The sequence below is a fragment of the Toxotes jaculatrix genome, chromosome 1, assembly GCF_017976425.1.
Source record: "Toxotes jaculatrix isolate fToxJac2 chromosome 1, fToxJac2.pri, whole genome shotgun sequence".
In the NCBI taxonomy this organism is placed as follows: domain Eukaryota; kingdom Metazoa; phylum Chordata; class Actinopteri; family Toxotidae; genus Toxotes; species Toxotes jaculatrix.
In genome coordinates, this window is record NC_054394.1 from 25,612,815 (window position 1) to 25,639,613 (window position 26,799).

Genomic DNA, 26,799 nt, shown 5'->3' on the forward strand with positions numbered 1-26,799 from the left:
AAGGGTAGCTGAGTGCAGTTTCAAAGGGATGGTATAGCATTAGAGCTGAACTGTGAGTGAGAGGGCAGAATGAGGCTTGATTATGTTCTCTCTGGAGCCAGAAGTCCAGCAGACAGGGATGGGTGTGTGCTGAACTGAGAACTGTTAACAAGGAGAGAGAGCAGATCAGGCAGCTACTTGACTTCTCTCGCTCTCTTAATGTGTAAAGTTCATTCTGCTGAAGGCTGAGATAAAATGCTACAGCAAGGTTTGGCACTAAGGAACATGCAAACTGAATATTTTGGGTCTACGGTGAACATTAATCAAACTTTGCTTCCTCAAAAATATATATCCCACACTAACTTTTTTTTTTGTTTTGTGCATCAAACATGCTCGGATACACACAATGGATATGGGTGGTGGCGAAGGAGATGCCCCCCTCCCCAACCGCTGTGACCATTGGCTGTGGTGCCCCCGAGCAAGGCACTGATCTACCCCAGCTCCCTGCCACAGCCTCTGTAGTGCATGTGCATGCTTGCATGTATGTTTCGTTCACTTTGTGAGGGATTTCCCCAGGAGTTAGCTTAGCAAAATTTGAAACAGCTAGCCTTGTTCTGTTCAATAATTAATTTACCAAAAACATTGAACAATTCCTTTAAGTCTGGATCAGCTTCAAGCAGATAAATATTTTAGCTGGCTAATGTTACTAACCCTTGGCACTGTTTCTATGCTAAGTTTCCTATGAACCTCAGATTAAGAGGGCAGCCTGGCGTGAGTCCAGAGGTCTGGCTAGACATTATCTCCAGCACCCCTGCATGTTTTCATAAGGGGGCCTCCTAGTCTGTCCAGTGCTGGCCCGTAAGTGGCTGGGAGTGGGCAGCAGGAGTGTTTGTGCGTGCATGAATGTTTATGTACGCACGTGTGTGTGTGTTAGTGCAAAGTTAACTGCCGCCTTGGTGGGGTAACACACTGTCTGTCATGTCTCTGGTCTAGAGGAGAGCCATTAGGGGAGCGATGAAGCTGATGACATGTTGTTCCTGTGACAGGCGGCCTGGCCCCAGACTCCTCTCTGCTGCTGCTGCCTGTGGAGCCGTAGGAGCCCGCGGGTCTGCCGCTGGACAGACACAGAGACGTAGGGACGGCGTTTATTTTGGGAGGTGGTTTGGTGCCGGACACTCTGTCTACTCTCCCACCAATTTTTATACACCACCACCCTCGTCTTCCCGCTCTCACAATACACACGCACACACACACACCTTATCAACAACAGACACACAATCGGGACACTTTTATTTGGCAACAGCAGCAACCGATAGACTGACGCAGATTCTGTTAAAGGGTCAGTTCACACAAAACCCCCCTAAAATATTATTACCTCTTGTGGTATCTACCCATGTAGCTTGTGATATACCAGTCTTTATATTTCTACCTCCACTTATATACATATACAATGAAATAATCCAGAATTCAGGATTAGCCCGGTTAGTCCTGATAATCCACAGAACAAACAGCAGTTTTATGGGGACCATTTCTCTTGTAGAAGGTGATTCCAATGATGGAATCAAAATGGTTTACAAGCAAGGTCTGTAAACAGTTTTATGATCACAAATGTCCATCCATCCATTATATTTACTGGAGCCAATCCCAGCTGACACCTGGCAAGAAGAGGGGTACGCCTTGAAGAGATCACCAGTCTATTCCAGGGCTGACACGCAAAATATAAAATAAGAGATAAATATGCACCACACAATATCATAGTTAATAAGAAAAACATTGAATAAAATGAAGGATATACCAGAGTGTACATGTTTAATATAAATATCTAATAATTGCTGTAGTTAATTATGAAGAAAAAATATGGTAATAAGAATAGTTATTGCTACTGTCCTCTGTGCATATTAACCTTTACATACATAGTCATTTTATCACACATAAATTGTGTATTGCCCTCTCTGTGAATAAAACTTATTTGGCCTCCACTCACTATGTACACAGTTACTGGGAACTGTATCTGTCCATGAATACATACCGGATAGAGGAGTAGGATGTGTCAATGGTGTCCTCTTTCACTCACATTAATTATCACCTGCGCATTTTCACTATGAGCAGTGGTGGAAAGTAACTCAGAGCCTTTACTCATCTTCTGTGCATCAGTACAGTTTTGAGGTACTTGCCCTTTTCTTTAGTATCTTCATTTAGGGTCCAAGCACTACTCTACTCCACTAAATTTCAGAGGGATGCATTGCACATTTTACTCCATTACATTTATCTGAGAGCTATAGTTACTAGTTACTTTAAAGATTAAGATTTTACAAAACAGATGACAACCTCTTTGGCTTGTAACCCTTTAGAAAAACCATTTTGGGCTCCTTTTCACATATTTTGTTGAGATTTATTGAATGCCGTGTAATGGAGTATTTTTACACTGAGGTACTGGTACTTTCTGAATACTTTTTGCACTACTGCTACTTTGACAGCATGGCATGTAACTGAGTGTGCACTACTAGGAATGAAAGTTACACCCACTGTGATTTATGTATTTGACTCAGTTGAGGTAAGAACCCTCTTCTGACTTTTCCTTTTCATTCTGTATTAATGAGCTATGATGATGATGATTAATGAGCTACAGAAAACATTAATATATAGAAAACAACACCACCAGAGCTGACAGTGGCTGGTAATGCTCCTGAACTTCTCATGTCTATGATCTTTTTTTTTTTAAAGGTTATATAGATATATATTGTTTTAAAGACCATTTAATCATGTTTGCTGCTGCTGTAAATCCCAGTGTTTTTGTGGCCAATGAGACATGCAACTCTGGACGAAGCTCTTCCAAAACACCTCTCTCTCTCCCCTCTCTGCATCTCTGCATCTGATTGAGTTACACAGGGGAACACATTTTGAACAGGTGCCCAGTGAACCCCTCTGCACACACACACACACACACACACACACACACACACACACACACTGCTCTCCTCTTCTTCCTCGACTCACTCCTTCTGTCATTGTAACTTGACTCCCACTTCTTCAGCCAGCCTCGTCGTCTTTCACACACTCCCAAACTAGAGTTTGGGCACACTGGTTCTGGACCAGCACACATAACTGGGCACGCCACCGGCACCCAGGATTAACTCTCCTGATACGAGGTGTGAACGGTCGTCCACCAGGAGCACTGTGCTAATCCTATGGCCGTAACATCCACTTGAACCAGTGCTTGTGGAGTTGTTAAAATGCCAGCCTCAAGCAGTGGTGGAGGTGGTCACGTTGGCACAGAGAGGCGAGATGCCACTGGGGGATACCCTAACCCCTTGTTTACCCCCCATCTACCCACTGTGCTCTTTGCTACAAATGTTCAGTAACTGTGTGTACACCCACTGTTTTGACAGTTAGAGTTTGTAACTTAACCTTTATCCTTAAATGGCTTTATATATATACAGTGCTCTTTTGCTGTTCAGTGTCCTCCAGAAGTAAAACTGCCAAGTCTCACAAAGTGGAACCTTTCACAGTTGAGTAAATGTGCAGTACTTACAGTACAGGACAGCTGCTGAATATCCTATCTAAGGACAAAAATATCAAAGGAAAGTAAAAGGTTTTCACAATATTTTAAAATCAGGGTTTGAGTGCATTGAAAATATGGTTAAGATTCAATATAACAGTATGATAATTTACCTTTATTTAAGCAAGAAGTCCCACTGAGATCAGAAATCTCTTTTGCAAGGGATAATGCGATCTAATATAACAACAGCTGTAAAGTGAAAGTATACAGTACTTTTGAGGCACTTGCAACTGAGTATTTCCATTTAGCAGGAAAATATCTGTGTGTATATATGTATTTTTATTTTTCATTTATTTTACAACTGTAGTTCACTTTGAAAATCAAGAATTTACAGGGCAAAAATACCACTTTTAAGGGGCCATCTTGCATAAACAGTACTTTATATAGTTTTACTTACATCTGAATATTTGTTTGACTATTTACCATATTCTTTGTATTATTGTTGTTGTTCTTGTTGTTTACAGGCCATGAAGGTATTTTTAATGTTCTATTTATTTATCTATTCTCATCGATCTGTTCAGTCGTGATCAATGTGATTTTCACTGCGACCACCACGCTGCCGAACATTTCCAGTTTGTGCAGAACAGAGCAGGATGTTGCGTCTTTAAGAGTTAAGAAACTTGAAACCGTGTTTGCGCAACAATCAGCTCCCAGCCGCCAAAGTGTCTAGACTGGCACATGATGGCGGGAATCAACCAATGGCTCCAGAGCTTTCCACTGTGGCCCCGAGAGAGAGAGAGAGAGAGAGAGAGAGAGAGAGAGAGAGAGAGAGAGAGAGAGAGAGAGAGAGAGAGAGAGAGAGAGAGAGCGAACGATAGAGAGAGAGAGAGAGAGAGAGAGAGAGAGAGAGAGAGAGAGAGAGAGAGAGAGAGAGTCAAGTCAGAGTGAATTACATGAGATGCTGAATGATGGGGGCTTCAAAATAAAAGCCTTGAATTTCATACTCAAAAAAATGTACAAAGATCTTGCCTCTGTCAGCTGTGTAATTAAACAGATCCATGGTTTGTCTTTTAATAACAGATGTTTCCTGGGAAGAACCTTGTAAAGTTTGAATTTCGGTTCAATTTAATTTGTGAATCTCATGTTTCTTCAACAAACAGGTTCAAATATGTTAATTGTTGAGGTTTTTATTTTGAAAATTCATGAATTCAGTTTTTATTCTGTCTGGCTTGACTTTAGTGTATGTGCAGGAGCATGTGTGCGTGTGCCTGTGTGTGTTTGTGTGTGCGTCCGTAGAGGACTTGCAGGGTAGTGGAGAGTGGAGTGCTTCCAGCTCTCTTTAAAACAACTTCTCTGTACGGAATCCGTCCTGGAGTTTGGCACTGGAGTCCACGACCATCTACGCTTTAAACCGGGACTCTGCAGCGGTATTGTTGCTTCCAGCACAGCGACCGAAATCACCGGGATTTCACTGCTGTGAGGATTTATTTCGGGGTGAAGGAAGGATTTCACTGACCGAGGGGTTCACGCAGCTCAAGGAGAGAAACTCTGGAAAAGTTGTGGAGTTATGTTTCTGATGCTCGTTTTGTTAATGTAAACTGATCCGGTTCCCGAGTGGTCTGACTATGGTTTGTGGATCGTGTGCGGGATCTCCAGAGTGTTGGGGAGTTGAAGGCTTTGTGAGAGGGCTGGCAAGAGTTGTGGCTTAATTGAGTTGGCGACAGCAGGTCACTGAGCAGTGACTGTGTCTAGCCTTCTCTTTCTTCAGACGTTTAGTGATGTTTAACGCAACGCATGACTGAATCTTACTTTCTAATGCTGCGGGGGAGCCAAAAAACGGTGACCACCGGCTGCGCATGTTGTGCGCACCGTGCACAAACCCCCGGTCTTGCGCGACGAGTTTAAATCGATGTGGCATCTTCCGAGAGCCGGACGGGACCGACAGGACACATCCAAAACTGTCTAGGCTGTCGTATGTTCAAGTCGAAACGCTCGGGTCTTGTACGGCGACTCTGGAGAAGCCGTCTGGTCACCGAGAGCGACGGGCGGGATGGAAGCAGAAGAGGTGAGGGAGGACGGAACGGTCCGTGTGGCAGACACTCAGGAAAGCTCCACAGACATGAGCCGCGGTCGGTGACACATACTGACCCGGCTCTGGGACTCACAGGGGAGGCTGGAGACCTAACGGAGAGCGCGGAGAGGGAGGAAGAGGAGCAACCTGACGATGACTGGGGTGCCATGTGCGTCCCGGAGCACAGGGGCTCTCGGCCGGGACAGGAGGGCGACAGTAGGACGGTGACGTGTTGTTTGTTTGGAGAATGGGATCTCAGACCTCGGAGCCCTTATTGGGCCCCGAGAAAAGACGGAGGTGTCCCTTGCCAGTGCACACCGAGGCATGCGGGGCTGGAGGATGAACTCGCGAGCACTGCTCATGTTTTTTTGAAAAGACTCAAGGAGAGATCTCTGGACGCCTTGGCGAAGGCTGTGGAGGCCAAAGGGGGGCTGCCCAGCGAGTGCGTCATGGTGCCGAGCACTGAGCTGCGGCTCGGTGCACATCACATCTCTCCACAGAATCTCCTGTGTAAGCTGTACCGCTGGAGCGACCTGCCGCTCTCAGCCCGGCTCAAAGCGCTGTGCCACTGCCAGAGCTTCGGCGAAGTGGACAGCGCAAAGGTGTGCTGCAACCCCTATCACTACAGCCGCTTATGTGGGCCAGGTAAGGACACCGGACACAGGATGGCACGAGGACCTGGGGTGGGGGGGGGGGGCTGTAAGTCAAAGGGCCCCTGACTAGATCTGACACCCTTTTCCCCTCAGAAAACTTTTTAAATGATCAAATGTATGAGTGAACAGAACACATGATGTCCTTCTGTTATTCTGTCCTGCATACTACCACCAAATTAAGCATCACTGAAATGAAACCATCACACACTTTTTTTATGGGGGGCACCTGGGACTCCCTCAAGAACCCCCAAGTCCCAGGGGGTCCCAAGTCAGCTGAGGGGCCTTGCAGAGACAAAACGTATAACTCTCATAGAAGTGTAGTGAATTGAATTAGACTTCATGCAACAAAAAGATAAAAATCTAAGACTCATATACAATATAGCAAACAGCATTAAATCATTGGGGATTTCCAGTGATGTTTGCCTGTTTGCCTGAGGTCTGCAGCTAAAGAAGAATGTTGTTGTTGTTGTTGACTGAAGTGTCAAACAGTGTCACAACCAAGAAAAAAAAAAAACACCATTAAGTTGTTTTTTCTTTCTTTCTTTCTAATGAAGTCATCTAACATTTGCAGGCGTCTTAACTGACTACAAATACATTAAAGCTCAAAATGCAGCACTGAAACTCCTGACAATAAATGTCACCGATACTCTCCTCGTGTTTTTATTGCCTTCACTACAGTTTTATAATCTTTTCATAACTCAGCTTTTTACTTTAGTCAACCATTACTTTGATTTCCTCTCGACATTCCAAACACATTACACACCTATTTAAATTTGCGCAAAAGTTTGCTGCTTCCCACATCATCCAATTGAAGGTCGCTCTCAAGTTGCACTTAGGCTCTTTTTTCTCTGACAAGGAGGTCCTCCTCTTGTTATTTAGGTGAAGGAGTGCCGATAATATACAGTTTGCTTAGTGCTGGCGCCAGACTGACTCGCTGGGTATCTGACTGACTGAGGACTCCGGCAATTACTGGCTCTGCTCTTAAAGGGGCCGCAGCCACAAACCCATGTCCACTTTGGACTGAAGGGACTATCCCAGCAACAGTAGCAGCAGCATTATTTAGCTTTGAGTGCAGCAGAAGTCATCCTGAGAGTCTGTGTGAATGAAAATGTCTTCGCTGAAAGAAGCAGACGATTAAATTGAGCTCTGTCTTTTAAAAGAAACATACATGCTGGGATGGATTTGCAGATTGTGTCTGAGTTATGATGGTGAATTATACATATTATAAATTCAAAAGAAAGACTAGATATGTTTGCAGTTATTATGCAGTCATGTTCTCAGTGCATATTGTTCATTAAGTATGAGGAGAGATGATGTTTGGAACAAACCTAAATTATGAAAAACAACTACCATGAATAGAGTCTTACGTGGAGCAGGATTTAGCCAATAGTCATACATACATTCAAGTACATAGTCTTTATATTACCTTTCACTATAGACACACATAGTGTAAAGGTCTGAAGACGAAAGGCTTTGTTTGTTATGTACTTTTATCATTCACGATATGAGGATTTAAGGGCTACAGTTTTTAGTCAGTGCCCTTGAGTTTTTCTTGAAGGGTGATTATACGAAACTTGAGCTGTGTTTTATGTTGGAAATGTTTTTGAGACTGATTTCATTTTAGGACAGTTGCCAGAGTTATTTGTTTGCAATGTAGTGTTACGCATGAGAAGTTCTTGTTTCACCACTGCAGTGGTACTTTTAGTGTTTTATGATCCAGTGTGGCCTGGGAACTTGTATGTTCATGACACAGTGAATAACATAACTGACTATGCAACTGAAGCTTTTTCACTTTTTCAAGTAAAATCTGCAGCTGGTAGCACTGTTGTGTAAGACTACAATTTTTTGATAGTTTCGCGCTTCAACTAATACTATGTGAGGCACGATTAGTTCAGTTGTCTTTTTTTTCGGTTGATAATTTAGGATTAAGACCACACATGCTTTAATTTAACCTTACTTTTTTGTTTTATTTCCAGAATCACCTCCTCCCCCATACTCTCTGTCCCGTTCAGATGAACACAAGCCACTGGGTGAGTTTGGAAAAAAAAAAGGGCTACCACGTTACAAACCAGTAAATGTCACACAGGGTGGCGTCACCACCATATTTTTAGACTGGAAACACAGATTATCTTTGAAAAGCTGCTTGTTTTGAAGGTGACAGAGTTAGTCGAGCTTCACCTGCGCTCATCTTCCCTTTTGATGAGCATGACATCTGGAGTTTATAACAGGGAGGCTCTGTGTGTGCAAACGCAGTCGGCTCAACAGTCTGAGGGACTATACTAGGGCTGCAATCAGTGGTTATACTCATTATTGATTAATATGACAATAATGTTTCTGATTTACTGATTAATGGCTCATCCTATAAAAGCTCATAACACTCCAATGTGTCCAAGGTGATGTCTTCAAATTGGCTTTTTTTCCCACCAACAGTCCAAAACTCAAGCACATTTATAAACATGTAAAACCTAAAAATAAAACATCAAACCCTCACATTTAAGAAGCTGTAACCAGTTAAGGTTTTGAATTTTTGCTTGATAAATGACTGAAATACCAAAACTCTTGTCGACTAATAATCTGGATCTCACTCTTCTCCTGTATGTCTGTGCTTTTTCTATCGCTTTTACTAGACTCAACTCTGTCTTACACTGAAACTGTGCCCCCCCTCTTCTCCAGTCCGCCTCACATCATGCCAAGAGACTACACAGGTGAGTGATTTGCAGTACATGAACATTGTGACCAGGTAGATGGATGTTAGTTTCAGAGGACGCTCTGAAGCTGAAAGCTGATTTGTGTTCCCGAAGAAGGAACATTTCCCACATATAAGTTTGGGAGCACAAATGGAAAAAGTTTTTGAGTAGCATGAATGTGTGTCCACTTACACACACGCACACACACACACTCATGCAAGCAAACACACAGCATGCATCCTCTTTGGATGTTTACATAAAAGGGTAAATTACATTTACTGTTGTTATTATGTTGTGCTTTCCTTCCTATTTTCAAAGGCTGTTAAGACAACCAAAAACTCCACTGCATAAAGCTTCTATTGTCAGAGAGGCATGGAGGGCTCGGTGGGGGTCTGGGGTCTCTCACTATCTAGATGGCACAGCAGTGTAGCCTTTCTGTCTCTCTTTCCCTGTCTCTCTCTCTCTCTCTCTCCCTCTCTCCCTCCCTACGCTTTCTCCACAGCAAAATATTTCACTGGGATGAAGCTGCAATAAGATCCCTGTGCATACTCCCAATCCCCTTTGCCTCTCAAACCACCCATCCCCCCTCTTTCCCTCTTTCTTCCCTCAAATCCCTCCATTCCTCTCGGCAATTGAGCAGTGGAAAGAGACTGGCATTTTGGGGGCGGGGGAGCCGAGCGGCTCTGATGAGGCGGAGGTGTAGAGTTTTGTGTGCGTGTGTATATGAGGAAGGGGGAGGGTGGGCTGAGGGCTGCGTTTTGGACAGGAAACAGCCCCCTCTAGATGATGAAACTGGAGCTTTATTTGTTTACGTGCTGGGGTCGGGTGGAGAGCTCCTTGTAGCGTTAGAAGAAACCCACAAACCCACTCGATCAAGCCTCCCTGGGCTCACTTGTGGACGGTGTTGAAAGGTGAATGGGCACCTATGAAGTCTGTGTAGTGTAGTCACGACATCACAGACCTGTCAGAGTCCTCTGAGAGAGAGAGAGGGACTGGACTGGGTTAATCCCAGTGAGACTTTCTTGGGTTTGTTTGTCTTTTGTGTGCAGAAATTAACTTTTTGTTAAAGTTGATGTTTAAAGTTGAAGTTATTTATTGAGTTATTATGTATGTATTTAGAGCAGAGCCGTAGGCAACATTTCAGAAATACTGAGATCACAAGTACTCCCAATGCTCACTTCACAGCTCTCAGAAGATTTATTTTCCATGTTTTACTTATTCAATGAACTGCTCAGTTATAATTTCTGGGAATTTCACTTCTCAACATGAACCCCCTGTCTACAATGGTAGCTGCTCTATAGACCTGTTTAGAAACTTTTGGTGCTGTCTAGAGGCTTGAGATAAATAAAGCTTATGTATTTTCAATGCAAGTAGCCACACTACTTCTTTGCTTGCTTGTACCCCCCCATTAAACACTTCTGAGTTAAAACAAATCTGCCTAATTAAGTACTATAAAGTTGATTTACACCAACAAAAAGAAGACTATTGTAAACTGTGTTTAAAAGTCATCCAAAGTCCGCTCAGTCAAGGTCACAAATCAACCAAGAGTCAAGTTTTAGGTTGTGATTTTGAGCAATCTCCAAACTACACAGCAAGAGCGGGTACCTCCTATTGTTTTCCTGGTGAAATGAGAGAAAACAGATCAGTTTTCTTACAAGCTGTGGTGTGTGGAGTGTTTGGGTGAGTCTGTGTGTGTGGGTGTGCGTGTGTGTGTGTGTGTGTGGTCTCTGATCCCCTGCCCCCCACACGCTGGAGCAGAGAATTGGAGCTCAGGCCAAGAGCGTGAGTAGAAACGAGACTTGACTAAACAGAGGTCGCCAAGAAATCTGCATGTAGCTTTTGTTGTTAACTTTGACACGTTATAAAACTCCTGTTTTAAGCTACAGATGGTAGAATAACAGGAAATAAGCTGAATGCGAAGATTATTCCAACATGTATCAAAGAATTGTCTGGAGCTTAAAAACCCCTTGATGCTGGTTAGATCTTTCAAGATTGTAAATGAATCTTTTTTTTGTGCAGGTGATCCTCTGGCACATCATCTAAAGCCTGTGCTGTTTTCTTTAGAACAAATACAAGCACTGAACATATGCTGCAGCACTTTGGCATTTTTTTTTTTATTCCTTTAAAGCCAACTATGTTCCCTAGCTTTAAGAAAAAAAAGGCTGTAGCAGGGTGTGGGTGTGGTCCATACATACCTTTGCCCTGGCCTCTTTTATCATTCAATCAGTTAACGTTCCTTTAAAACCACAGCAAACAGCCCCGCTTTGAAAAGGGAAATGTCTGCTGGAAGTTTAGTAGGCTTATATCTACTTGGGCCATCCCTGTGTGATTCCAACAAAACATGTCATTCAGTTGCATGTTGTCAGTGTGTGTGTGTTTGTGTGTCTGTGTGTGTGTGTGTGTGTGTCACAGGGAGAGAGACAGGGAGGAATTTCTGTCTGACTTAGTGATAAGATCGTCTCAGAGTACTCACATAGGGGTGCTATCAGGACAAAAACACACACAAATGCGCACTCGCACACAGACATTTATCAACACACACGCTCACCAATCACGCAATTTGTTGGAGGGGGAGGCAAAGTTCTGCTTCTTTACCCTCATAATTCATGTATAACTTAAAGTTAATTATCTGCTGTATACAGTATTATCCTCTTGCTGTGATGATGCACAAACTGCTAAAAATTGGAATGAAATTTGCCAGCATCACATTAACCTATAATCATTACCAGTGTTTACCAGATGTGGCTATATTGTCATAATTGGTCTTTTTGTACTGACATTGGTAACGCTTTATTTTACAGGCCACATATTTTCCAGCTAATTTCCTGAAAAAGTTCCTAAAATTAGCTGCTGTGTATCTGTAAATTACTAGGATTATTTCCAAGAAAAGGCAACAAATTTGGCACTAATTATCAAGGAAATGGAGAAAATGTTAGTTGCTACAGTTATGAAGTAACCACTTGTTATATGCAAGTTTTTAAGAAAAAAAACTTTTTGTGAAATATCCTTGTAATTAATTGATTACATTTTTTGGAATTTATCTTCTTGACATTCACGAGCCCAGTGAATCTGTTGACTGTTAATTTAGCGGAACCAATGCATCAAAATGTACATGGAAAACAAAGACTTAATTCATGAGAGAACACTTCCAAAATTACTTACTGTAGCCTCAGCTGTACTTTGAGATTATAGCTAACATAATATGCAACATAGCATTGTCCCAGACATCTGAAGCCAACTTACGAAATAACAACTTGTAAAACTGCTTTTTGATCATTACCTCTGCAAAGGAGGTTATGTTTTCCCCCTTGTTTGTTTGTTGGTCTGTTTGTTTATTTGTCAGCAGGATAACACAAAAAGTACTGAACTGATTTGCACCAAATTGGGTGGAGGGATGGGGCATGGGCCAGGGAAGAACCCATTAAATTTTGTTGTAGATCTGGTTAAAGGGGCAGATCCAGGATTTTTTAAAAAATCATTTACCCTAACATTGTGAAACAGGTAATTTTTCAGCATTTTCTGTTAATAGTTGGCCTTGGCAGATGACTCTGCTGAAAGTCATACTACTTTTGAAGTGCAATAATTTAACTGGTCTTATTGATCACTGCAACATCCAGTAGTTCTTGACATACAGTACTTTTTAACATATCTGTGGGCATGCTAGCATGTTAGCGTTTACCTCAAAGCACGACTGAGTCTACCCACATTACCACACAGGAAAAGTACAACTAGATGAAAGCTGAACTAAGCATAGTATGACATGTAAATCTGAGTCTGACAAGCTGAGTCTGATGCCACATTCAGATCATGTCAGCAGAATGTGAAGAAATGTGAAGTGATGGGTTGTTATGGCACATGTTTGCACATGATTCAAACGTGGTTTCCTGTATTACTGTGCTGCTGTTGTCACACCGCATAAATTAAAAAGCAGCGTAGATCAGCAGTTTACATTGCATAATATTTAAATAACTTTCATTAGCGGGTTAAATTACATATAAACAGTGACATTTTTAGGTGCAAAAAATGGTGGGGCAACCACTAATTGGAACAGATGCAAAACCGGAAAATTACATTATTTACAATTTGACTTAGTAAAAGTGTAAATGTTTTCCATGCGTTTTAATGCAGGTGAGAAGCTGACTGAGGGCATACCTGTTCTCCTCTACTAGCTGGTCAGGCTGCTCAGGTCCCCATTTGTAGGTGCTGTAAATTTGGGTAGCTATGTTTGCTCTGCTGAGCAAAGGAAGTTTTACCATGCTGTGATGCCAGCTGCTTTCGAACATACTTGAGATCCTAAAAGCCTTAATGGTTGCTTCCACTCAACAGCTTTGTGGTATGTAAGCGATCAAATTCGGCCACACTGTAAAGTTGGTTCTGATATGATGTTGTGACACACAATGTAAACAGGTTAAACTTTTTTGTTTTTACACAACTCGGTGGATTTTCCTCTGGAACACCCTCAGGCCAAATGTTTCATATTTGGTGTGGAACAGAGTCATCTCTCCATTTGTTGTTTTGTGGCGTGTAATGAGCATTAAAGCCTCACAGCGTTGCTAGCATGACTGTAGACTTTTACTCTTGTTTCTACATGTCACAGCACTGACAAGCATACACCACATTGTTTGGATTTTAAAGGACTCTCAGTCCTTTAAAATCCAAGAGAGAAGGACGATGCCAAGAAAGTTAGTGATGCCCTTGTCAGCTTTTGCCATATGACATGATTGTGATTGTCAGACATTTGTCCACCTTGTTGTCATTAGGCTCTGGCTTTTGAACATGTGGAAACAAGTAAAGCAATAATACTTAGTGGACATTAGTATGGCCTGGATGCAGTGAAGTAAGACAAGAATACTGCTCCCTCTCTGCCCTCAGTAATCATATTTTGGTGGCTTGTTTGCTTAAGCAGAGCAAGGTATCAGCCAAACATCCTGTCTCAAAGCCCTGTCTGCACTCGCTGCAGCATTAACCCCATGAATTGGCCCTTTGACTGATGGGGCACGGCCCAGGAATGTTGGGAAATTGGGAAGGTGAGGGGGGAGTAGGGTCTCAGAGTGAAAGAGGTGGGAGGAGGATAAGGGGGTCTAACTCTGGAGAGTGACATCTGATACATGTTTGAACATATCGCTGTTAATACTTAAGAAACACGGAGCGGAGCCGACATTCTGGGAAGTTTGCAAGACAGTTTTAAGAGATTGACTGCGCCGTGCTGTTTTAGTGAGTTTAGTTCAGAAAGTGTGAAGCCTTCCAGGTCAGTCCAGGTTGACACAGTTGGACAAGGCTTTGTAAATCATCTACTGAGACTCTGCTGCTCCAAAGTAAAGATTTGACTCACAGGAGCATGAATATTAAATGAGATGCCTTTGCAGATTTCAAGTACAATTCATTTCAATAGTGTGTCAAAGTCTTGAGACGTAAAAATAGCGCAAAGACAAAAACGAAATACCCACATTCTTCTTCGTCCAGTGAGAACCTATCTGTCTGTGTCTGGACGGGTCCTCTCAGTGACCTGAACCTCCAGCCTGTTTGCTGGCAAGCGTACAACACTTGCTCTTATGCCTGACTGAGACACATTAGACTATGGAATTCAACATCAAGTGCTGGCCCATTAACCATTTGCCATTTCCTCAAATATTTTCCATCACGGCTCTTTTTCACTACAATCAGGGTACGCAGATGAGGACGCAGTGCACTGACAGCTCTTTCATGCCATTTTTGTTTTTTGTTTTTTTTCTGAAGTCCTTTAGCTGGTTAAGATTTTTTTTTCACTTTTTAGGCTGAATGCCAGAATGTTGACACTGTTATTACAACCCTGTCCCACAGACAGTTTATCTACAATTAATTTGCAACAACAAATGCATTTTGAAGGAAATGTATGTTTTCTATTAACATAAAAAATGTTGATGCTGAATGTAGTTACTTTTTTTTTGTTTATTTAGTTCCCATTAGCTACTGTATTGTAAGATTAGCTATTTTTCCTGCGAGTCTACATAAATGTATTCACAGTAATTCAATGACAGAAATTACACATATCATCTATTATCACAATAAGACTCGACAATTCAAATATTGGCATCAGGTGCAGCATGTTTATTGCTTAGTTTAGGTTTAACAAGACTGAAAAGTACTAAATTTCATCAAACTGTGTTACATCTCTAACAGCTGATCCCAGAACCTGTCATTCATCCTTTGCACACAAAAAACAGACACTTTATTTTACTGTATCATAACACTTATCAGGCTGTCTTAGATTAGCTTAAACCTGACTTGAAAAAGAAGTCAATCTGTCTTGGACAACATTGTTAGAAGAAATTACAGTTTATATTTTGTAGTGTTGCCAGTCATTTGAACTTAAGGTCTGAACGAGGACATTTTGACACCATCAATAATCAGCTGTGCCGCTTTCCAGCTTGAGCTGTGTTGTTATTTCATTTCAGTTTGTTGTTTATCTTGACTTCTCAGTTAGCCCTGAATCCGGCCCAACTTCAGAATCTGTTATGTTTCTCCTGTTTTTTCTCATCTGTATTTAATTATGACATGTTGCATTTCATAAGCAGCAAACTCTGAGCTGATGGATCCCCATCACCTCCAAGGCTTTAATGCTGAAATGTGTCAGCGAAGATACAAATAAATGTCATAGCGTGGATACACAGAAATGTGGTTTCTGGGTGAACGTAGCTTGAAGCTCCTCCCAAACAGTTCTGACATGCATACTTTTAAAATACTTATCCAAATGCTTAACATGCCTAGAGCAGATGATAATTGGTTGAGCAGCAAAGGATGTCTAACTAGTATTTATCTATATCCCTGTATTATCATTTATATTTCTTTACTAGATTTATTTTCTAGGCTTTCTGTTTGAGCTTGGCTCTTCATTCATCCACGCTTGCTGGATGCAACATTGTTTTGTGTATCTGTGTTAACACTGCGTGTAATGTAGATACAGCCACATACAAGTGTGTTTACAGACCTGTAGATGCAGGAGCATGTTTCAGACATTTGCACCTTGAAGTATAAGTGAATTAGCAGACCTCTACCTCTCCAAGTTCTAGTGTTTTGGAAGTGTTACACATCAGTGGCATTACTAATTGAGAAGTAAGAGTCACCTGTCACCACTGGAAATAGCAGGAATGGGTTTTTTTTTTTATTAGTATTTATCCCTTCATCTTTGTCCTTGTCTTTAGCCAACTTTTGCAGTTCTTTCTCCCAGTGTTAGTTTCACTTCTGTCCTTGTGGATGATGTTGGTATCCCTCATTATCTAAAGAATAGCCGCATTTTAGCCTCTGCTGCCAGTTGTTCTCAATCTTTTGTTGTTTTTCTTTCTCCTGTCCTTCTCTCTGTCTTTCTAACTCTTATTTGCTCCCTCTCTCTTTCAGTCCATGTTGTCAGGCCATCACAATTTAAAATAAGGTTTAAATTACAGGACTGGCTGTGGCTTTCCGTTGTTCCCTCAGAGTTTTTGCCAACTCGCAATTTGGCTTTTAATGGAATCCTGCCATGCTGCTGAACCTAAAGATTCTTTGCAGATGTCGACAGGCCCTGACTCTATGAAATGTAGGAAACTGTCGCCTGTGCTGTGAGCTCTGAACGCAATGCTGAATTAAGACTAAAGTTTATTTGAAAGAAGCAACATTTTCAGGAGTTTTTAGGAGATGTAGCTGCCTGTTCAGCCTGTCCAATCCTGTGTGACTGAGCTGAGCGTTCACGCATGATATTGGAAATCACACTCACACAGTATGTATGCTTCACTAATTTGATAAGAACTATAAGACCATATATATGTGTATACACACAGATGCACTGTGTGGATACGTATACACACGCCTCTTTCACAGACACACAACTTTCCATTAATAATTGTTCAGTTCTTTCTTGGAAAAACTTGTGTGCATTGTGGATCGCAGTTATGTTTGACACTTTTCAACAGTTATAATCTTTTTAAATGCTTCTTCTTTCTTCTTGTTAAATGCTTCTTCTTTTTGTAGCTTTTAGTAACTGTAGCTCTCGTTGAACTCCCATGTCAGCATTACGTTCTGAGTTGTCTGCATTGAAATTACTTGATTTAAATCCAATGACGATTTACTGGTTGCCATGACTAAAAGCCAGTTCATTTGGTTTCTGCCCATCCGGATGGCTACAAGCACAGATCCACTTCTGTTCATACTACAACCGGGGGTGTACGTACGCAGACACGTTCCACACGTGCACTATCTTCCAGACAGCCTGAACAACATGAAAATGTCAAAAAAGAAAATCCATGTGTGTGACTGCTGAACAGCAATAGCACCAAGGGTAGGAGTCCCTACACAGTCCCTACATATGGTGCACGAAATGAGTTTCCAGTTTACTTGTCTGGTGCATGTGCAGTCAGCGCGCTCGCAGTGCAGATGTCTATACAGGGAGAAAACCTGTGTGCTTAAATAAGAATGCAAAATTTATGGGTAAAGCTGCACCTGTCAGAATTTTTTTAACCGATCCAATGGCAGTGTGTAATGTGTAAGGGGTTGCTAGTAGCCACAAACACACAGATCGGAACGTATTATGCACTTCCTCTCAGGTCTACACCGTCTTTCTCATTGTTAAGACAAAGTTAGCAGCTGAGCGTAGTGGAACATTTAGCAGCTTAAGAGCCAGATAATTAGTACAGGAGTTACTGGAGACAAAAACAGAGGTAAAAGAAAGTGAGTATTAGACTTAAATTCTCATGTTCACCCTATCAACTCAATAAGGTGATAGTATGTCAGGTTGTGTTGTTCTTCTCCCAAATTAAAGCAGTTTTAATATATGGAAAATGGCAAATGCGCTCATACAAAATGTGTTTGCTCTTGTGCACATTCTGCTTATTCGCAGTGTTGCAGTTCTTGTGACTGTGTGAGTTATGCATAGTGATTGTGCATTGTGTTGCCAGTCCACAGTCTGTGTATTTCTGTGCGCCTACACTTGAGTTTCACATTCAGATAATTGCCCCAATTTATGTTTTAGCAGGAATTTCATAATTTCATTCTTCACTGTGGAACAAATGGATCTATTCCACCAATAAATGTGTGTAATTATGTTGTGAGGAGTGAAGGCCATATAGTTGGACCATGTGAGGCTCAATGAGAGACTTGTCAACTTGACCCCTGTGACTGGCTGAGCGGGGGGAGGAAGTGTTGAGGAAGAGGGCCTGTCCAGGAATGTGTTGGGAGGGGAGACTTGTCAACTACTGAGCTCTGCTTCTCTGTGTCTGCTTTTGTCTCTCTATACAGATTTAAATCATTTTCTTCAAGTCAAAAACTAAAGGCCAGTTCACCTTAAAGCTATAATATTCCATATTTCTTCATGAAGCTGTGCATTGTCTTAGTCAAGCCTGATTTATCTCTCTGTCGCAGTGTCATGATACCTGTGTGCGCGTCTCCTGTGCCTCTGTAGCTCCACACAGGGCTCTGTCACTTCTGCAGCTCTTGAAAAAATGTAACCACGTCTATAGAGGCTACATGCATATAGACACCACATGAGCTGTGATTGAGCTTCTATGTTTACTGATAGTAAAGACAACACAGAGCAGACTGAAGAAAGGACTAATGTTCTCCTTATCAAAAGCAGTCAACGGATGAGCTCATCCTCATCTAGCAAAGCGTGTTCCAGTGCAAACTTTGACTTTGATGTGAATGTTTTCACCACTCTGTCACAAATTAACTATGAATGAACATGATTATATCAGGCATAGATGGAAAGCACAGCAATCGATCAAACAATCTATGTAAATACTGTCGCTACAACAGCGAAGAGATAGAGCTTATGCACAACAATAAATCACCCTGTGCTGTAGCTGCTGTGACACTGTAATGTCATATAAAAGTATAATTTAGGCTTTGGTACCACCCATCTCCTGCTTAGTTGGTTAAGTTGAACTAAAAATGGTTGCAAATGTTGCGCTGAAACTAAACTTGCTGCAAGGAAGTAAAAATCAGATGAGGGATGATTTACAATTCAAGAGCCCCCACAATTACAAACAATAACACACAATCCGGTCATCCAGTCTGTTTTAAATTCAGTTTCAGATCATTATTTTTGTCCATCTGCAGCCTAACATAGCCTTCTGGTGAGGTAGCTAGCTGTTAGATTGGAATAATAACAATCCTCGCAGTGCTTTGTCATTTTTCAGTTTGAAGGAACACTTCCCAGTGCTGCTTTATGCAAGCAGCTTTTATTATTCTTGCACTTACTTGCAGAAAATTTTGAAATTTTCAGCTTCTGCTGCCAGATTCACAATTTTTAGTGACAAGGTAGAAAACCAGACTGTATCAATTAGAGCTGGTCAAATCTGAACAACAGCTAAACACCAAGGACTCTAACACGTCTTTATGTTCTACAAGAGGAGGTTGAATGATTGGATGTAAACCGATATGTCATTTTGCAGAAACTTGTACAGTATTTAGTACTTTTTCCTCATTCAGAGTTTATTGAAACTGAACTAAGAACAGTAGATCTACAGTTCCCCCGAGGAGCACTGATTACCTGACTGAATTCATTTATTTTGATAGGTCAGCAGTAGAGAGCGTGACTTATATGCATCTTGCCCACTCGATCACCCGGACACCATCTATTTACTCATCTTTTGTAAAAAAAAGTATAATAAATGATAAAGTTCTGTCAGTGTCAAGTGCACGTTTTCACTAAACAATCTTGGAACAAATGGTATGTAATCAGTTCAGTATGTAATCTGTGCTTCACGTCACCCGAAACCATCTTTTCTCAGTTTCTCAAGGAACTAAGAACAACAGTCGTCATTATAAGTTTCACAAGCAGAGCAAGAGTTTGGAGAATCTCCTCATCCGTAATCATGAAACTGAAGTGAAACCATCAAAATCACCTATATTTGGATTTCCATTGTTTTTATGTCCACAGTGACAACATGAACTTGGAATCTCGGTGGATGATATAAGACATGATAGCAGGGTTGTCCAGGGCTCAGTGATGTATGCAAAACCTGAGATAATCCCTGGCTTGAGTTGTTTGGCACTTTGAAGTCGCAGCAGAAATGCAGGAAACTGGTTACTTTCTCTCTTCCTCTTGGAAGAGCTTTCTAAACTGCCTCCAAGCACGTCTTCCTAGGAATTTTACAAGGACGCACAGTAACTTTCCTCTGGCTTCGTTGCCCTGCAGGTTCGAGGAATGTGGTCGATTGTTTGTGTGAAATAACGGATTGGTGGTAGAGATTGGTGTTATTAAACAAAACGCAGAGGAGGAGGTATAGTTGCACACTGCAGCAGGCTGCATCACAAGATCCACTTTACAATGGAAAAAGAGGATGAAATAAGGAGTGTGTGTAAGAATGTGTATGAGTGTGTGTGTATGTGTGTGTTTGTACATGTTTGTGAGCGAGAGCCCCGTTGTGTTTGACTGCAAAGACCGTGTCTGGCGATAACGCAGCCCTCTGATGGCAGAGATAGTCGAGACGCCAGCTTAAATGTGGCTTGCTGGATTGAAGTTGCCCTGTAATGATAGTTGTCTCAAACAACACTGAACCTACCATTTGTAGCCAGAGAGGGGTGTTTTCTTTTATTCCCTTATTTTACTTAATGTTATTCCTACTTTTTTAGCGCTTGGGGAGGAAATTTGAGGAAGGCTAAATCAAAACAAAGCATCTTAGAGGCGACCGACAATGGTCAGTAGCTGAATTCTATCCTCCCTTCTCGTCCCTCTGTCCCCCCTTCCTCCCCCCACACTCCATCCCCTCTTCCCATTTCTCCCCCCTCTCCCCAACCCACCCACTTCTTTCAGCACAGTGGAAGAGTCTAATAACTGGAGGGGAATCTAATCCTTGGCACTGGATGAAAGACGAGGGTCTCCCTCCCTCCCTCTCTTTCTCACAGTCTCTTTCTCTCATTTCATTTTTTCCGTGGATGCTGGTTATGCTTGGCAGGTTCACTCTCTCTCTCCCTCTCATTTTCCCGCTCCCTCTTTCACTCAGTCTCTCTGTCTCTCTCTTTTTTTTATTACTCCTCTACTTCCCCTCTCTTTCTCTCTGTGCAGGTTAAGGTTAGCGAGAGGAAGCCTCCACAGCTTAGACTGGAGGGAGAGAGAGGAAAAGCAGAGAGAGAGGAATAATTAGGCAGGTTGGGAAATATGCATATTCATTTTCAAGCTGTGAACAAGATGAGAGGGTCGATATCACTTTTATGTTAATTGATTACAAATGAGGCTACTGCCAGCAGCCTGTTAGCTTAGGAATCCACCTATCAGCACCTCTAAAGCTGTCAAATCTACATGTTGTTCCCTGTGTGTTTAATTTGTACAAAAAAAAACAAGTGTAAAAATGAAATTACGAGTGTAGGAGGTTCTTGGAGTATTGTTGTCACAGTAAGGTCGAGTTACTGCTCCTGGCAAATAAATAATCCTGCTCTTTGGTTTCTATACAAATTGAACAAATGAGATATATTGTGAGCTGTGGAAGTGATGGCAGGCAGTTACCTTTGGACAGAGCCAGGCTAACTGTTTCCCTCAGTTTCCAGTCTTAATACTAAGCTAAGCTGACTCGCTAGCTTCCTATTCACTACAGACATGAGAGTGGCATCAATCTTCTAAAGTGTATTTCCCAAACTGTCTTACTATTCTTTTATCTATGAAGTTGTGACAGGAGGAGAAAAAAGAAAAAGGAGAAAAAGAAAGAAGGAAAGATTAGGCAGTGCTGTTGCTGTTTGAAGTCCAGGGTCGACAGCCTGTGGGGAACCTGCAGGAAACTGACTGACTGATCCCTGAACTTTGATTGCCTCTGCTTTTTATCAGTCCAAAAACAAAACTAGTCCATACATGTAAGTTGCATATTATCGTGATTTATTTATTCTATAGTGCACCTATCTTCCCAAAGTTGGATAAAAAACATCTGTGAAGTGGATCAGACATTTCCATGAGATTGGCACTAAGAGACAGTGATTTTGAAATGAAATAACAAAGGCTACTTATCTAATTGGTAAACAGACCTGTTAAATGGTGGTTGGCTTAAATGCTTGCAGGATGCTATAATTGCTGCCAGGCCTCACATACGGACGCACGCATGCACGCTCACACAGTCGCACGCAGTTTTTCGACTTCCTCCACTCAAACATAAACAAACTGATAACCTCGAGTTTGAACCCGTCTTTAAAAATTCCATTGAAGAATTGGTTGCCACCCGCTCCTTCCTACCCCTCCTCCTCCTTCCCTGCTCTCCCTTGTTGTTCTCACACAAGATCATTATACCTTTAGTTGGATGATATCCAGACTGAGCATGATGACACTAAAGACTGTGCCAGAAACATTAAACGTGACATGAAATGTTGTTCCACTTGGGCTGTCAAGACACTGGTGAAAATAGTGATTGAGTGTTTTTCACTTCACAGCATATCAGTCAAGCGTCAATAGAAATCAATCAACTAGAAGACTGTGGTGCTAATGCTTAACGTGAAATTTAGTTGTGATCCATGTTTGCTGGTTTCTGAGCCTTTTTCTACTCTTTAATAGTCTAAGGTCACAATATGAAAAGACATAAATAGGATTTCAAAAGAGTAAAAAAGAAAAAAATGAAAATAAGCTAAAATAGAAAAAGATACAACAGTATAAAAAACACAGTACAGTGTGAGATACAAATAATTAGTCCCAAATTAAATTTAATATTTAAGTCTGGATTTGAAAGAACTATGAGCAGATCTAAAGTTTTCTGGGAGTTTCTTCCAGATATGTGGTGCATAAAAACTTTGAAAAACATAGATGCCGTCTCTCAGTTTGCAATATACTATGGGCGCTATAAATTCTTAATGCATCATAAACTTTAAAAGCCAGGATTTGATACTTTATCCTTTGCGGCATCATTCATTATATGATAGAAATTAAAGTGTGCCATGTCTAAAAAACCCCAAAAAGTCCCAGTTTGTTTTATGTCGTCTTTGGGAATTAATTTGATCGTGAGCTCATAAAGTCTCCCTGTGTTTTCCCCAGACGTGTTTGTGTTGCCTTATTACAGGGAAGAGCATAGCTTGTAAAAGTGTGTATCTGTGTGTTTGTTTGTGTGTTTGTGTGTGTGAGAGAGTCAGAAAGAGACAGAGTGAGAGAAAGAGAGAGATCCTGCTAGCTGAGCAGCCAGCTCTCTTATTGGAGCACTGTAAAAACTCCAGACCGCAGGAGTTGCCAGCCTGGAATTCACTAATGACACACGTGGGCCTCAGATGAGAAGTGCAATTTTGTGTGTTTGTGCGTGTGTGTGTGTGTGTTATAGTCATACTGTTTGGATCAGAAGGCCCAATTTGTGTGTACCCGTGTGCATGTGTGAGGCCCTATCTCAACATCTACTGTGTGTGTGTGTGTCTGCTTGTATTTACGTACAAACACTCACACACATCTCCTCCTACGTGTCCTCCTCCTCCCATCGCCACAACCCCCATCCTACCCCCACGTACACCCCACCCACCCATCTACGTCGTCCCCCTGAAATGAAAATGGCCGCTGTGCAAACATAACACACCTAGCCTAATCTCGATCCTGGTTTTACCCAAGAGCAGCTCGTTAATGGAAGAGGGGCCGCGGCCATTCTGGCCCCTGGTGGATGAAGGGGGGGGGTGTTCTCTGGAATATGAAAGGAATGGGGCCACAGGCACATGGGTCTTTAAATCCACTGTGTCCATAGAGTCTCTGGAGCAAAATAATGGCATCACTCTGTGTGGGAGTTAATGTGAGCTGATAGCATGAAGGCTGGGGGGTCAAGGGTTCATGGGCTTGCGCTAGGTTGACAGAGAGCTGAATGCTTTCCACCCCCCACCCCTCTCTCTCTGCTGCTCTCTACCTCCTGTTTAACTCTGGTCCTGAAGGAGTGTGATGGAGGGATGTGGTGAGGGATGTCAGTGAAGGAAGCGGGGTGATCAGTGTTGACAGTTTTAGCCCCCTTTTCAAAATACACAGACCAGACAGATGATAAATTAAAGGAAAAACATGAATAAATGTGTGAAGAAACACAGTCAAGGCAGGTGATTCCATACAGAATATAAGGTGTCACTGAACAGTTTAATGAGTTTGAAACTGTGTGAATTATGCAAATAATATACTGTAGAGCAATCAACAGAGGACACACACACACACACACATCCAGAAAATCTCAGCAGGTTCTATAGGAAACAGAAATGTGTACATGTGTGTGTTTGACAGAAAAATACTGAGCCACTTCCACAACCAATGATAAAATCCAGGCTTTGTTGTCCAATTTTTTTCAGAGGACAACTATACACGTGTACAAATGACATGAGAAGCAACTGTCACATTTTTGATACACTGGTGGACTACTGTGTTTAATCCGCTGTGGAAACACAAATCACAATGCACTGGGGAAACTTCCTCCCCGAGGAAAGTTTTTGGACATTAGTTCTTGGGAAATTCAGAATTCCTGAAACTTTTGGTGGAAAACACAAAAGACAGTTTATGAGGGTATTTTCTTTTATTTTGTTACTCGTCTGTAGATCTGCTTGGTTGCACCAAACTTTGGACATAAAGCTGTGGGATTGAAGAATGAATGTTTGGTCGCAGTGCGATAACAAGAGGTGGTCTTACTTGTTTTGAATCTGGATTCTGTCACAATCTGGCTCAAGGACTGTGACAAGAAGGGAGTCTATGGCAAAGGTTATACTTTAAACAAGAGTAACCCATTAAAAATAAGGTTAGGACAACTGGTTAGTGGAGTGTGGAACTCAGCAAGAGGTGTTTGAACATGCAAACCACCAAAAAGGACGATGTCAGCTGTAGAAAGAGAGAGCCAGCGTGAACACATGGGTCAGCTTTCACAGCCTGTGTCCAGGTGAACTAGATCAGCTGACAAGCCTCCTGTGCCTGCTGAGGCTGGACCGAGCAGCCTGGGGATGCAGTCACAGGGAGGGGCGTCACAACTATCATCAATAGCAAGGATACAGAGAATGTTTTGGGCACATGAACGCTTGTTTTCGTGCATGCACTCTTTGCTACTCTGCTGCTGTTATGTGCATGCATGCATCGTTATAAATTGTCTTGTGTTGTAAAAAGCTTTCAGTTAAATAAATTAGTACATAAAGAAACACTTCTTGTTTTCCAAAGCATTTGGTGGTAATAAGAATAAATTCTGAAGTAGCCTATTAATGACACATTCGCCCCATAAATCATGGCACATGACTCTCCACCACATGAGAGCCCATTAGCTGTTTTTAATATAAAACATGTTGATAAATATCAGTGATTCTGGCCTTGTTATTACTTTGTATTGGACCGAAAACAGATTTCGGGCTATCATCCACCCATAGTGAAAACAGAGAACAAACTGAGCATAAAGACTTCCTCTCCTATCCTCCCTTCCTCCTCCCCCTTAACATAACATTATTCTCCTCCCTTCAAGAGGAATTACTGTCGTAAAAAAATTAGCACACTTACCAGTGCAAACATTCAATTCTTCCACTTCTTTTCTTCCCCTCAGACACTGGTACCTCCCTCGGCTCCTCGACCTCCGGTGGACATCGCTCTCAATGGTGCAGCGTTGCCTACTGGGAGCAGCGCACACGCGTGGGTCGTCTGTATCCAGCCTACGAACCCTCGCTCAGCATCTTCTATGACCTACCTCAGGGCACGGGCCTCTGCCTCGGCCAGCTCCACGCCAATGCCTACCACAGCCGCCGTGATGACCTGGGCACCCACGGCACATCGGGCCTTCACGGACATCACAGCCATGGAGGTGGAGGGAACAGCAGCAGCAGCAGTGTACAACAGATACGCAGTAAAATCGGTTTCGGCATCGTGCTGAGCCGTGAGCCGGACGGAGTGTGGGTGTACAATCGCAGTCAGCACCCGGTGTTTGTCCACTCACCCACTCTGGACCCACCCAGTGCTCGAGGGCTGAGTGTGAAGAGGGTGATGCCGGGCTTCTCACTCAAGGTGTTTGACTATGAGCGCTCCAGCTGGATGGCTGAGCACGGCATGAAGCCTGAGAGCCAGGAGGGGCCCTGGGACCCCCACAGTGTTCGCATTAGTTTTGCTAAAGGATGGGGCCCATGCTACTCCAGACAGTTCATCACCTCCTGTCCCTGCTGGCTGGAGGTGCTACTCAACAACCACAGATAGCACACAAACACACTCTCACAGACTCACATGAGGTTTCCTGACCCAGTATCCTAATTGTAATCTACCTAGATTTAATATAAAATTTATATATTATATAAAATATATTATACATGTAAATACTTGAGTCATTTTTACAATGCAATTATTTATGTATAGTGTTATGTGTATATGGACAAAATAAAAAGGAACAAGAATATGCACTTTTGATTCTATATATGCATTACTGATTCTCAGTGTCATTTTGCAGATATAAACTGTAAAAATGAGACAAACCTGGTTCATGTTCTCATGATTTAGGAATTCCATCAAAACGTATGCCATACACACGTTGTCAATAAAGTATTTGTATTAAACATAGGTTTCTGTGTTGGTCTCAAATGCTTTTACCTGAGTGTTGGAAAAGTCAGGAGTCTTTGACTGATCAGTGAAGCAGAGATTTATGATTTGTTTGTTTGTTTGTTTTTTACGTCTGAATAAGCTATGCTAACCATGGACAGATATGCAAATTGTATTGATTTGTACTATTTAAAAAAAAAAGATGATTCAAATGGGTACTGACCTGTACATGACCCACACCCAAAATATTCACAGCGCTTCACTTTTTCCACATTTTTTTATTTTACAGCCTTAATCCAAAATGGATTAAATTCATTTTTTCCCTCAAAATTTGACACACAACACCCCATAATGACAATGTGAAAACAGTTTTTTTTTAATGTTTGCAAATTTATTAAAAATCAAGAAATCACATGTACATCAGTATTCACAGCCTTTGCCATGAAGCTCAAAATTGAGCTCAGGTGCATCCTGTTTCCACTGATCAT

The 26,799-nt window shown here is 42.0% G+C and overlaps 1 protein-coding gene across 1 annotated transcript; it reads left to right on the top strand.

The window, feature by feature from the left end:
- Positions 1-4,775: 4,775 nt before the first annotated feature.
- LOC121185269 (mothers against decapentaplegic homolog 6-like) lies at positions 4,776-26,344 on the top strand. The gene is made up of 4 exons (XM_041043359.1): positions 4,776-6,194; positions 8,179-8,232; positions 8,830-8,907; positions 25,335-26,344. Exons 1-4 carry the CDS (start codon positions 5,453-5,455, stop codon positions 25,973-25,975), a joined length of 1,515 nt encoding a protein of 504 aa, XP_040899293.1. The 5' UTR covers positions 4,776-5,452; the 3' UTR covers positions 25,976-26,344.
- The last annotated feature ends 455 nt before the right edge of the window (positions 26,345-26,799 follow it).